This window comes from Labeo rohita, chromosome 6 (genome assembly GCF_022985175.1).
Source record: "Labeo rohita strain BAU-BD-2019 chromosome 6, IGBB_LRoh.1.0, whole genome shotgun sequence".
Lineage (NCBI taxonomy): Eukaryota > Metazoa > Chordata > Actinopteri > Cypriniformes > Cyprinidae > Labeo > Labeo rohita.
Window position 1 is genome coordinate 32,560,351 of NC_066874.1, and position 14,239 is coordinate 32,574,589.

At 32.7% G+C, this 14,239-nt stretch overlaps 1 protein-coding gene across 1 annotated transcript; it reads left to right on the forward strand.

The window, feature by feature from the left end:
- The first annotated feature begins 4,147 nt into the window (after nucleotides 1-4,147).
- Nucleotides 4,148-13,657, forward strand: nudt3b (nudix (nucleoside diphosphate linked moiety X)-type motif 3b). Its single transcript, XM_051112760.1, has 5 exons — nucleotides 4,148-4,432; nucleotides 6,863-6,973; nucleotides 8,648-8,692; nucleotides 8,784-8,868; nucleotides 10,365-13,657. The coding sequence occupies exons 1-5, from the start codon at nucleotides 4,334-4,336 to the stop codon at nucleotides 10,559-10,561; spliced, it is 537 nt and encodes a 178-aa protein (XP_050968717.1). The 5' UTR covers nucleotides 4,148-4,333; the 3' UTR covers nucleotides 10,562-13,657.
- Nucleotides 13,658-14,239: the final 582 nt, after the last annotated feature.

A 14,239-nucleotide genomic window follows, 5' to 3' on the forward strand; every position in this document is an offset into this window, starting at 1 on the left:
AAGTTTATTCACCCTCAGGTCATCCAAGATGTAGAAGAGTTTGTTTGTTCATAGGAACAGATTTGGAGAAATGTAGCAATTTATCATCTGCTCACTAGTGGGTCCTCTGCAGTGAATGGGTGCCGCCAAAATGAAAAAAGAATTGCAAACATCCATCTTTTTACTCCACAAGATTTTAACTGATGGAGTGGAGTGGTGTGGAATATTATGATATTATTATATTCTGACTGCATCCATTCACTGCAGAGGATCCATTGCTGAGCAAGTAGTAATGCTACATGTCTCCAAAACTGTTTCCATTAAAAAACAAATTCATTTACATCTCGTATGGCCTAAGGACGAGTACATTTTTAGCAGATTTTTGGATGAACTATTCCTTTAACAGCAGCTTATGTGATGTTTTCCACTAGAATCCCCAGGAATCAGCATTGAGGATAATAGCAAAGGTTTGTATTTGGATGTATATTTCTGTGTTTGTTTGTAATTGTTTGTCACTATAGAAATTTAAGGAAGCATTGTTAAATTTTGAAGCCATCATTGACACTGATCTTGCGGGTACAAACTGCACTTTGAAACTGATTCGCAGAAAACAGACGTCTTTTGCTGGTGTATTGTGTTAGAAGACATTCCAGCTAAAGCGATTGGTGTTTTGGGTCTACATGAAGATATTATTGTACTAATTCCTAATGGGGAATGAATTTGGCACAACACTTTGTGTTTCTTAAATGGTTAAAAAAAAACGTAATGGCGAAGAAAGAAATTACACATTAGCTGAAATAGGTTTTGCTAGAAGAGGTTCTCAGGTGGTTTTGCTTCAGGATGCCATCAAGTGGTGACTCAAGGTACCAAAAAGTAAATAAAAAATCCTTAAGAACCGAACATTGAATTGTATTAATGTTACAAATTATATATAACATACACAAACCACCTTCTTACAGCATCTCATTGAAGGACTGTTTGCATTACAGGTATCAGCTCAAGGTTCTCCACACCCAAGTGCTTTTGGAATATTTATTTCAAAGTGATTTCTTTGAATCATCTAGCTGTGCACATGACAGATCACAACAGTGACAATAAGCTATGCTTCTCAAGGATTCAGATTTATTCATTTCAGGGTCCCTAAAAAAAAAGATACACTCCCTTGAAATACATATATTGAGCAAAAGTGCAATCTAAATTATAGCCCATATTTAATCCTCCTTAAAACAATATTGGACTGTATTTTATGCGTTCAAATCCTCATAACTTGTGAAATATTCACCTCAGGTATTACAGTGTCATGAACAGACAGCAAAAGCCCATAAGACAATGTCAATCCCTTCGGTAGTAGAAATACCCTTTATTCCGCAGTGATTGTCCGTGTAGCAGTAAATAGCCAGCATAGGCATATGGTGTGTGACATTTTATTAATACAATATTAGAGTTATAAAATGTGTATTAGATTTATAGACTTTATTTGTATGTATAGTGTGTTGATCTTAATAAAAAAATACTTTTTCAAATTATTTGGTTGTGCATTTACATATTTTTTATATTTTATATTTTTTATATTTTAATTTTTTTTTTATAATACTAATTGTTACTGTTATATTTTAATAATTTAGTATATAATATATAAAATATAATATTATATAAATGTATTCTATATATATATATATATATACACACACACATTTATTATATAATATATAATTTAAATATATTATATATTATATAATGTATTAATTAGGGCTGTCAAACGATTAATCGCGATTAATCGCATACAAAATAAAAGTTTGAGTTTGCCTAATATATGTGTGTTTACTTTGTGTAATTATTCTGTATATAAAAATATAAACACATTCATGTATATATTTACGAAATATTTACAAGTATATGTATTTATTATAATTTCTATATAATTTATATTATATATAAATACAAATATTTTGTACATAAATAACAAATATCTTTTAAATATATACATTAATTTTTGTGTATTTATATATACATAATAATTTCACACAGTACACACACGTATATTAGGCAAACTCAAACTTTTATTTTGTATGCGATTAATCGCGATTAATCGTTTGACAGCCCTAGTATTAATACATTAAATGTAATTTAGTGACAGTAATTTTAAGAAATGTTACTACTTTAATTTAAATACTAAATAAGCTGCAAAGGTAAAATAGATATATTTTAATTAATTTTGTTTACTTTTTAAAAAAAAAATTCCCCAGTTTAATTTAAATACATAATATGTGTGTACTGTGTATGCTTATGTGTATACTTATCAGTGTTGGGAAGGTTACTTTGGAAATGTAACAGGTTACAGATTACAAGTTACTTGATCTAAAATGTAATAAGTAGTGTAACTTTTCAATTACTTTATTAAAGTAATGTAACATTACTTTTAATTACTTTTTGATTACTTTTCTAAATTTCTAATTTTTTCAACTGCTAATCATTTTGAAACATTTAAACCAGGCAGAGTGAACCTTACAGTAGCGTTCAACACTGATTACTGTCAGACTTTCAAAATCCTTCATCACTTGAATTAAGATCATAATAAGTAAGGGATAATATACATCTTTATTTTGCGATAACAACTGGCTGAATGTACATTATCCCTCTTATTACACAGCTGCTTGAGAGATTATTAGATGTTTTGTGTCAAAATTATTAGACACGAAACACTGATCTGAGTTGAAATATTTGAACGCAAAGCTTCCATGAAGAAATCAGTTGCTAGCAAATGGCAAGCTCAAACTAGACATTTTAGGGATACAGTGCAGTCAGACCAGTTTCTTACACAACATTTCACCACATAAATAATTAAGTAGTAGTACTAGTTTGTTAGTTATCTTATAATCCATTACAATGTACAGAAAAAAAAAAAATGTCAGCAGCTGCGTTTGTATGAAACAACAGAGCGAGTCCACGATACCCACGATGACAGAATTAAGAAATTGTACACATAATATTGAATTAAGCTTTAATATTTTATTAGCTAACCAAATGCAAAGCTTCCAATAAGAAAAATTATCAAGCATATAGCACTGACTTTTTTTTTTAACTTATATTTTTGGGCTTTTTATGTCTTTTATTGTGATAGGACAATAGAGAGATGACAGGAAAGAGCTGGGAGGAGAGAGGGGAGCGGGATCGGCAAAGGATTTCGAGGTGGGTATCGAACTCGGGTCACCGTGAGCGCAGTTGTGCTAGATCATATAAAATAAATAACATCATAACAAGAAATAGCTATGATACTGTCAAATGTTTGCATAGTTATGACAGAAAATACTAACATCTAACAATGCCTTGGAAAAAACAATCTTAAAAAATAAAGTTTATGCATAAACCCAAATAGGAAATAAAACAATTATCGAATAAGCATGTGTCCTATTCTGTGTCCTAAACTCCTATGGTGTCTCATTTTAGAGCAGTCAATGCAATTTAAAAGAAGTCAATTAAGTCTGTAAGTGGGGGTGGGTGTGTGAAAAAATTCAGATGTAATCCCCTTTGTAATCACTGGCATTTTTCAAAAGTAACTGTAATTTAATTACATATTTTTCTCAGTAGCTGTAACTAATTACAATTACATTTATTTTGTAATTAAATTACGTAATTCCGTTACATGTAACTAGTTACTCCCCAACACTGATACTTATATATGTATATATAAACACATGCATGTATATATTTAAGAAAAATATGTTGTTTACATATTAAATATATAATATCAATTACATGAATTAGCGCTGTCAAACGATTAATCACAATCGGCTCCAAAGTAAAAGTTTTTGTTTTACATAATGTGTGTACTGTGTGTATTTATTATGTATATATAAATACACACACAAACGGTTTTAAAAATTTTAAAAATCTTTAAATGTATTTGCATGTATATTTATATTCATACAACTGATATATTATAAATATTTTTTAATATATGCACGCATGTGTGTATTTATAATTGCGTAATTAATACACAAAGTACTAAATTACTGTGTAATAATAATTAATTACTAAAACGTAATACAAACTAAATATTACTGATAACAATAATATAAACGTGTACACAATGAACGGATTGTTATGCGGAATTTTATATCCGCAGCCCCTATTCTCTAAAATCAACAACGTGCTTTTTATCAGTATGCGCTGGGCAGTTTGCGCACATCCCGTAGAGGTTTCGATAATGGCGTCTGTCTCCGAGATGCGCTCGGCTTTGGAAAAATGAAGCGTAGAAGAGCTCATTTCCAGTGATTGACGCGCGGTTTCCATTCGCGGACTTTGCCTCACTTCAGGTTCAGGTTCCGATCTCAGTCGTGACGCCCAGCCCGAGATGATGAAGCTCAAATCGAACCAAACGCGCACCTATGATGGAGACGGCTACAAGAAGCGGGCCGCCTGCCTGTGCTTCAGAAACGAGACCGAGCAGGAGGTGAGTCAAAGCGCTGCCGGTGGAACGGGCCGCCGGGAAAACGCAAGATGCGTGCGTCTGTCACCCCGTCAGCTGCGGGATCTTAAAGACTTCGGCAGCGCGGTAGCGGCGTGCTATCAGCCGCTAGCCTGAGACTAGTTAGCGAAGTCGGCCTAGCGTTAAACGACGCGACGAGCGATAATCAATGAACCTGCGGCTCGTTGACAGCTTGATTGATTTGTTGAAATCCAACTGATGTGAGCATGTGATAGAGATTACATCAAATTTTAAATACTTCCTTGGATTAAAGTACTGTGATGTACATCCGTTTGTAATACTATGGTAGTTTGATGGCGTTACTTCCATTGTAACAGCACTGTTTACAACATCATGATACTTTTTTGACCACCACTAACATGGTAATCATGATATTCTTTGAAGGTTTTCGAAGCAAAAAAACAACAACAAAAAACTATGGTACCATGGTTCACTGATGGTATAAGGTAATATACATTTGTCTGAAATACCATGGTACTTTTTGTTTTAAACCCCGCTTTAATACCTCCTTGATGATAGTGTCATTGTTTACAAAAAGGTAATGTGGCAGTACCATGGTATATGGTTATAGGCCTACTATAGTACTTTGAATTATACCGTGGTACAGTTTTGTAAATGTGGAAAACCATGTTAACCCATGGTTCATCCGAGGAGTAAATTAAAGCATTTGATTACATCATTCAGAAGCTTCAATCAAAGTTGAGGAGCAAATCAGGATTTATAAAGACATGAAAGAACCTTCTGTTCTCATAAACTAATAAATAAAAATAATCTAACACTGATTATGAAAACGTGTTTTTAGTAATAAATTCATAATACTTAGGGCTGTCAACGATTAATCGCATACAAAATAAAAGTTTGAGTTTGGCTAATATGTGTGTGTGTACTGTGTGTAATTATTATGTATATATAAATACAAACACATTCATGTATATGTTTAAGTAATATTTACAAGCATATGTATTTATTATAATTTTTATATAATTTATATTATATATAAATAAAATCATTTTGTATATTAATAACATATTTCTCATATATATACACATTAAGTTGTGTGTATTTATATATACATAATAATTACACACAGTACACACACATATATTAGGCAAACTTAAACTTTTATTTTGTATGCGATTAATCGTTGACAGCCCTAATAATACTATATGTGACCGTAAGCAGCATGTGTATATTTGTAGCAGTAGCCAAAAAGACATTGTATTAGTCAAAATTATTGATTTTTCTTTTATGCCAAAATTCATTAGGATTAAGCGAAGATGTTCCATGAAGAGATTTTTATAAATTTCGTACTGTAAATATATCAAAACTTAATTTTTGATTAGTTATATGCATTGCTAGGAACTTCATTGAGAGAACTTTAAAGGCGATTTTCTCAATATTTTGAATTTTTTACACCCTCAGATTCCAGATTTTCAAATAGTTGCGTCTCGGCCAAATATTGTCGTGACGTAACAAACCACACATCAATGGAAAGCTTATTTACTTTTAAAAAAAAATTGACCCTGACTGGTTTTGTGGTCCAGGGTCACATATAAGCCAGTTGAGCAACATTTTAGCTGCTTTGCTGTGTGGTAATTATTTAAATGAAGTTAATTCATTAATGATATTAATCATTTCTGGAAAAAAAAAAAGTTGTTTATTTACTTTTTTTTAAATGGTTTATGATATTTCCACTTATTTAAGTACTAAATAAAGTAAGATAACGGATATATTTTGAGAAATAAATCTTTTTATAGTATTTTTTGTATATTTAATAGCTATTTTTCATTGTTAGTGTTGTTTAATTTGTATATTAATTGGTTATAGGGATATTTTTTCATCATTTTAATTTGTAAGAAATCATTGAAAAAATCATTAGTATTTACAACTTCGAGACAAATAACAGTACTATTTATTTTTATAAAATTTTATTTATATTTTTTATATCCTGTTATATTTTATTTGATTAATATTTTATTAATAACTTTTTTAAATTAAAATTATATTATTTATATTATATAATTAAATGTGTAATAATGATTTCCTGAAAAAAAAAAAAGATTTTATTGCAAATAAGCAAATAAGTATTATATAATAAATATTTAGAAACTTTGTTTAGGATTGTTTTTCACAAATCTTTACAAACAAGGCCCCAGAGGTTCACAAAAATGCTGAAATTACCTCTATTGTACCAAACAGTGACTCAAAATGAGTTCAAATCAATTGTGCCAGGAGATTGTGAACAAGGGGAACTATTTGTTCTGTTGATGTTTATTGGCCAATGGTGATTATTTCACAATGGCTCATTATTAGTTGGCCTGGCCGATATATTGCTGACTATCATGGACTTTCAGCCAGTACAACAGACTAAAAACTTGTTAAATGTGTCCTCAGGTGTTACTGGTGAGCAGCAGCAGATATCCAGACAAATGGATCGTACCCGGAGGAGGAATGGAGCCCGAGGAAGAGCCCAACGTCGCTGCTGCCCGAGAAGTCTGTGAAGAGGTTTGACTTTTATCTCTGTGATTATGCATAAACTGGATTACCATCATTTTTTTTATTAGTTATCATACTCAACTCTCCAAATGACAAAGATGGTCAAAGCTTTTATAACACCATTTATAAGAGAACTGATTTAACAGAATTTTCAGTAGATTCTTTGATGGCTAATAATGTGGATAAAATGTAAACACCATTTCTAATTTAGAATGTGCACACTTATTTTATATAATATTTATCTAAAAATTAGCACATTTTGGCTCTGAAACTCGACCATAGGACACAACATTTTTCATACAGCCAAATATCAGCTGACTAATAACTTTTGCAAATATTTTTTTGACATGTTTTGCAAACATGGGAACTCTAGGTTTTCTCTCAGCTGACACTTAACCTATGGGGTTTCTCGTAAAGAGAAGTGATAATGTTTCATCAGCTGGCATCCGCCATACTCTCTTACTTTCGCTGGCCGTCTGACAGACGGCAAACATGTCGTTCATTCTGCCGGGACGATCGCCTTACAGTTTTAAAGGGCATTACACTCAGATTAAGAGCTGCTCTTCACACCTCCACTGCCAGACAGTAGCCAAGAGTGTGCGTAGACTATAAGCGTACCATGACACAATGTCATCAGTGTCCGTCGGGACCGAATATGTGGGATTGTCCTGAAGTCTGAGAGCATATTGAAAAGTTTTAAGATTCTGAAATGTCATGTTGTGATGTTAAAATAGGAAGGCGTGTATTTCTATGTGTCTAATTAAATACTAAGTATTATTGATCATGTGACTCTTTATATAGATGGTCAGATGATTTTGTTTACATTAAAGGTCAAGATGCTCTTTGGAAAAAAACAAAAAACAAAACACTACTGTTCAAGAAGGGTCAGTTTTTTTATTGAGAGAGGGAGAAAATGCTTTCATTTTATTATTAAATTGATCAAAAGTGGCAATTAAAATGTTATAAATAATTTTAATTTATAAGAAATGTTTCTTGAGAAGCAAATCAGCATATTAGAATGATTTCTGAAGGATCATGGGACCCTGAAGACTGGAGTATGATGATGCTAAAAATTCAGCTTTACATCACAGGAATAAATTACATTATAAAATATATTCAGGTAGGAATCAGTTATTTTAAATTGTAATAATAATTCAGATTTTGATTAAATAAATGCAGCCTTGATGAGCAGAAGAAACAAAAAAAATCTAAATCGTACAGACCCCACACTTTTAAACGGTAGTGTATATTAAATTGAACATTTCCACTCGTGGTCTCAGACTTTTCGACCATTGCTATATAATCAGGACTAAATTTAGCCCATGTTTGACGACAATCATCTACTCAAGTTGAGGTCAGCGCCATGTTGTGTACATGACATTTGGCCTAAAGAGTGTCATGATGGATCGCTATCACTCAGGACGGGTGTAGACTGTCACAGACTGAAAAATGCCTTCATGTTCCTGTTGATGTGCCGTCCTGCTTGTTTTCACCACTAGTCTAGTCTTTTCTTGACCTCTGGAGTCATATCAGTTGTCAAATTCTCTCTGATGAATTAATGCATCTGTCATTGGTTCTGCACTAATGACAATAAACCAAAGGACCCGATCATGTCATAATGACTGTCTCTTTAAAAATAATAATAATAGAATGATTTAGTTTCATCCATTCATTGTTTTACAGGCTGGTGTCAAGGGCACTTTAGGACGACTAGTAGGAATATTTGAGGTAAGTACTATAAAAAAAGGATGGGTTTCTATAAAAGCATTTTAAGTGTTTACTGCTTGTCTTAACTGTTTTAAACATTTTGTTTTGTCAGAATCGAGATAGGAAACACAGAACGTATGTCTACGTTCTCATCGTAACCGAAGTTCTGGAAGATTGGGAGGATTCGGTCAACATTGGTTAGTATTTTAGAATAATACACTACTGTTCAAAAGTTTGGATTTTAATTGTTCTTATTTATCACTGAAAAATCCAGTAAAAATGGTTATATTTTGAAATTTTATTACAATTTCAAATAACTGGTTTCTATTTTAATATATTGTACAATGTACAATTTATTAAACTGAATTTTCAGCATCTTTACTCCAGTCTTCATTGTCACATGATCCTTCAGAAATCATTCTAATATGCTGATCTGCTGCTCAAGAAACATTTTGGATTATTATCAGTGTTGAAAACAGTTGTGCTGCTTCATATTTTTGTGAAAACTATGATAAATTGCACCTTTCAGGATTCTTTGATAAGTTCTAAAGAACCGAATTTATTTGAACCACACTACCAGTCAGAAGTTTTCGAACAGTAAGATTTTTAATGTTTTTAAAGAAATCTCTACTGTTCACCAAGCCTGCATTTATTTGATTCAAAATACAGCAAACGCAGTAATATTGTAAAATATCTGTACTATTTAAAATTCTATTTCTATTTGAATATATATTAAAAAGTAATTTATTCCTGTGATTTCAGAGGTGAATTTTCAACATCATTACTCCAGTCTTCAGTGTCACATGATCCTGATTTGCTGTTTAAGAAACATTCATTATTATTATTATCAATATTTAAAACTGTTGAGTACCGTTTTTTTCAGGATTCTTTGATAAACAGAAAGATCCAAAAATCAGCATTTATCTGAAATAAAAAAGCTTTTGTAATATTATACACTATACCATTCAAAAGCTTTGAATCAGTATTTGTTTATTTTTTAATTAATTTAATTTAATTTAATTTTTTTGGAGGGAAAGAAAATGATGATAAAGACATTTATAATGTTACAAAATATTTGTATTTCAGATAAATGCTGTTCTTCTTCTTGAGCAGCAAATTAGAATATTAGAATGATTTCTGAACGAACATGTGACTGAAGTAATGCTTCTAAAATTTGAGCTTTGAAATCACAGGAATAAATTTCATTTTAAAATATATCAAAATAAAAAAACTATTATATTAAATAGTAAAAAATATTTCCAGATTTTTGCTGTCCTTTGGATCAAATAAATACTGGCTTGGTGAGCAAAAGAAATCTTACTGTTTAAATACTTTTGACTAGTAGTGAAAATTTGTAACATTGCAAACATCTTTTCTGTCGCTTTTAATTAATTCAATGTGTCCTGTTTTTAAGTATTCGTTTCTTTCAAAAACAAGAACAAAAAATTGTACTAACATTTTTTTTAAACAGTAAGATAGAATATTTCTTTACAGTGTATATATTGAATAAAGTGCATACATACAGGCAAAGTTACCATGATTTACCATGAAATCTGACCAAATTGTGGGATTTGCAAGTGTGTAAAACCTTAAAAGGTCAGAAATAAATGTTTGTGATTGGTCAGTTGTCTTCTGTTGGCCAGTGTCAAACCATCTGGCTCATAACACCTTGTTGTCTTTTTTGTTTTGACAGGGAGAAAAAGGGAATGGTTCAAAATCGAAGATGCCATAGAAGTGTTGCAGTGTCACAAACCAGTACAGGCCACTTACTTCGAGGCCCTACAGGAAGGCTGTCTGAACAGTAACGGGACGCCCCTGGTGGCCACGATAGGTGGCGATCTTTCGCCCACCTACAGCATTAATCAGAGCTCGGTCTCTGATATCAGATAACTAATGCAAAACACAGACACTCCGGATGCTTCCACCACTCTTGCTCTTACTCTCATTTATTCTATCATTCTCTTGATTATTTTCCTTTAAAAACAGACACGAAAACAACGGTTTGCCAAGGCTTTTTAAGCACCGAAGACGGTGGCGCAGACATCAAGTGTTGATTGAATATTCGAAACGACGTTTTGTAAATGTTTTGCTTTTTCCTGTTTAATCCTCCCTTCATGCGGACTGTTGCATGAAACCCGCGTCCCACGTCCTTTTAGCGGCCCAAGTGTGAGATTAAACGAATGCAAGAACTACTTTTTACTGTTGTGATGTAAAAATATACACATGGTGCGTCAGCATGTGGCTTTCAGTATTTTTACACACTCGATTTCCTCTGCGTGCGTATGTGCGAACGCGTTTTTCGTTAGTTCTCTTCCCACGGTTGCGAGAGGAAACCTTTGGTCGTCTGAATGGTGGAACTGTGAGAAGTGAATAGTTTTGCATGAACACTGGTATTTATTTGTCTTACGAGTTTGCGTGATGCGATGAATGTTTAACCTGTACTTTGTGTTAAATTGTTGCTCTTAACTTACCCTTTTTTTGTCTTGCCATCTTGTAAATAACATATGGGCCTGCAAAAACGTATACGTATTTAATTTATACTAGTACCTGATTAGACTGGAGTGCAATTCTACAAGCACACACTTTTTTTAATCCAGTACATTTTTCTCCGAGGTTTGAAGGACTGAATTTTGCAAACTTTACAATGACTCTTGTAAGTTTGTGCCACTAGCAGTTCCAATTCATTGCAACAGAATTGTTCGGACATTATTTTTGCAATTCCATTTGGTGCCGCTAGTGATGCAGAGACAAAACAATTCCCCTTTCAGCAGACTGTGATATAGTGGTGGTTTGATTTGGCAGGTCGTTGTTGTGCTGTAATGGTTTTCTGTAGCACTTTTTAAAATCAACATGAAAAAAACTCAATTTACTTTTTTATATATTGTTTTGGTTTCATCAATGCGCCGTTTTGTGCAACTACAATCCCATTCTGGTAAAAAAACACCCACTTTTCTTGATGCAGTCACTTCTAGATGGATACAAGTCTCGTTTCATTGCTTCCTCACAATATTTTAGACATTTTAAAGAAGTAAAATGGGTTGCACATACCATGTTGAATTAAAAAAGTGCCACGGTAGACGGAGTGGACAATTTAATCAGAAGTAGCTTGGAAATCCTCTCCCTAAACTAGAAGATTCATTTCGATTTTCAAAACAATCAAACTATGAACTATTATAACATTACGTGACAGTTTAAAAAATCTTCACGAACCACATGAATTCAGAATAGACGTTTTTACTTTCTTAATGTGTTTAATATATTATTGAGCATGATTCAGATACCATCAATAATGAGCGGTTGATCCTGGATCCTTTTTATTCTAGAATATACTGACATACAACAGAATAGTTCATCCAAAAATAAAAATTGTGTCATTATTTACTTATCCTCAAGTTGTTTCAAACCTGTATGAGTTTTTTTCATCTGTTGAACACAAAAGAAGATATTATATTAACCAAAAAATTGACGGTAGCCATTGACTTGCATAGTTACTATGGAAGTCAATGGCTACCATCAACTGTTTGGTTACCAACATTTTATTTTTGTGTATCTTGTGAGTAAATAATGATAGAATTTTCATTTTTTAATGGAACTATTTCTTTAAGAAAGTAAAATGGGTTTTGTGTTCATTTTAGCTTTTAGCAGATGTTTACATTTCATTGACACCATAACAACTCTCAAATGAGCTATTTCAGTGGAAATGTTTATGTAGGCTAATATATTATTATTTTTTGCACTAAATTAGCTCTAGTCTGCACTAGGACAGTTTTCAAGTCATGTTTTGAGGGCGCTCTTGATGGATCTTCAGGAGATCCCTGAAATTGTTTCATCTTCCCTTAGTAGATTTGGCCATTAATATTCTTCTAACAGCAATTGCCGAAGGTGTTTTCACCTCATCAGTCCAGCTGATGAGGTTTTCGGTTGTTTTAACCTCTCACCCTTTTTAGAAATCACATCATCTTCATCTACAACTCATTTAAGCGTCTTCTTTTGAAATGTCTTGGAAGCCGAACTGCACGCTCTGTAAAGCGCTTTGAACGCAGCGGTTGGTCGCAATACTGTGAATCTTGAGCCACTGTAGTTAGCGAGATGTTTTGGTGTCTTTTAATTGCTCTTGTACAGATCAAAACGTCAAATTCGAGTGCTTGTCGTTATGATGTATAGATATGGTACACGTTAGGTTGGGCGATTTATTTCCTTTGAGACTGAACCGCGTCGTTTTGCTCCTCCGGGAGTTTTAAGTGCATTTATGATGCAAGATCCTTATGAAGTACATTTTTAATTCAACACTTTTTATTGTTCGTCTGACTGCAAAGTGAGTAATGGTGAACCCAAGATCTAAATCGTGAATGAACATATGTATGAATTTATGTTTACATGCCTTTGATTAATATCTATCAACACTAATGATTTTGAAGCTGATTGCAAGTCTTTCTCTTTCACTTTTAGTGTAGCATGTAATAGCTAATTGAGAGTGTTTTCATGATTGAAATATGTGCTGGCCATACTAATGTACCCTTCATTTTTAATAGCACAGCAGCGTATAAAATAGCTTTTTGACTTGTGTAGTAAGTGGAAGTGGCTGCGTCCGTAGCCGATCATTGCTGTGAACAAACGTCTCTGAGCACAGTCGTTTCAAATATCCTACAAATCTAAACTGCTGCATTTGAAGTATATCACAGACCATGTGAAATACTCCTTGACGAACATCTCACGGAAAGCACCTTAAATTTGCCCTGCTTGTGACTTTGAATGTAAACTTTCAAGAGTTCACCCTGGTAAACATGATGTAATTGGTTTAAATGAGATGCTGGAAGGATGACTGAAATCTCCAAACACTCCGAAACAAAAGCTGTGACTCTTTAGTTTCACAGCTGCACCCTTCACTGGAATATTTTGCTTTTTCATTTTGGGATTGTGAAATCAACCAGTAATGAGAATGTAATATAAATGTGCCAACTAATAAACACCAGTATTTCACCTTAAGGTTTCAGTGACTTTTTGTCCCCACAGAAGTTAAATATTCTGATTTATGTAACATTTTGTTTGTACTTCATGGCTTTTGAGGCAATCTATATATACTAGTATAACGTTAAAGCATTGTCAGACTATATACAGTATAGGTCAGAAGTTTACGTACATCTTGCAGAATCTGCAAAATGTTAATTATTTGACCAAAATAAGGATCATACAAAATGCATGTTATTTTTTATTTAGTACTGACCTAAATAAGATATTTCACATAAAAGACATTTACATTTAGTCCACAACAGAAAATAAGTTAAATTTATAAAAATGACCCTGTTCAAAAGTTTACATAGACTTGATTCTTATTACTCAGTTGTTACAGGAATAATCCACAGCTGTTTTTGTTTGTTTAGTGATTGTTGTTTATGAGTCCCTTGTTTGTCCTGAACAGTTAAACTGCCTGCTGTTCTTCAGAAAAATCCTTCAGGTCCCATAAATTCTTTGGTTTTCCTTTTGCGTATTTGAACCCTTTCCAACAATGACTGTATGATTTTGAGATCCATCTTTTCACACTAAGGACAACTGAGGGACTCATATACA

Coding starts and splice junctions, on each gene's coding strand:
- nudt3b (XM_051112760.1), top strand. CDS start 4,334: ATGATGAAGCTCAAATCGAACCAAACGCGCACCTATGATGGAGACGGC. Junction 6,974..8,647: donor CCCGAGAAGTCTGTGAAGAG/GTTTGACTTTTA, acceptor ATTGTTTTACAG/GCTGGTGTCAAGGGCACTTT. Junction 8,693..8,783: donor GACTAGTAGGAATATTTGAG/GTAAGTACTATA, acceptor TTGTTTTGTCAG/AATCGAGATAGGAAACACAG.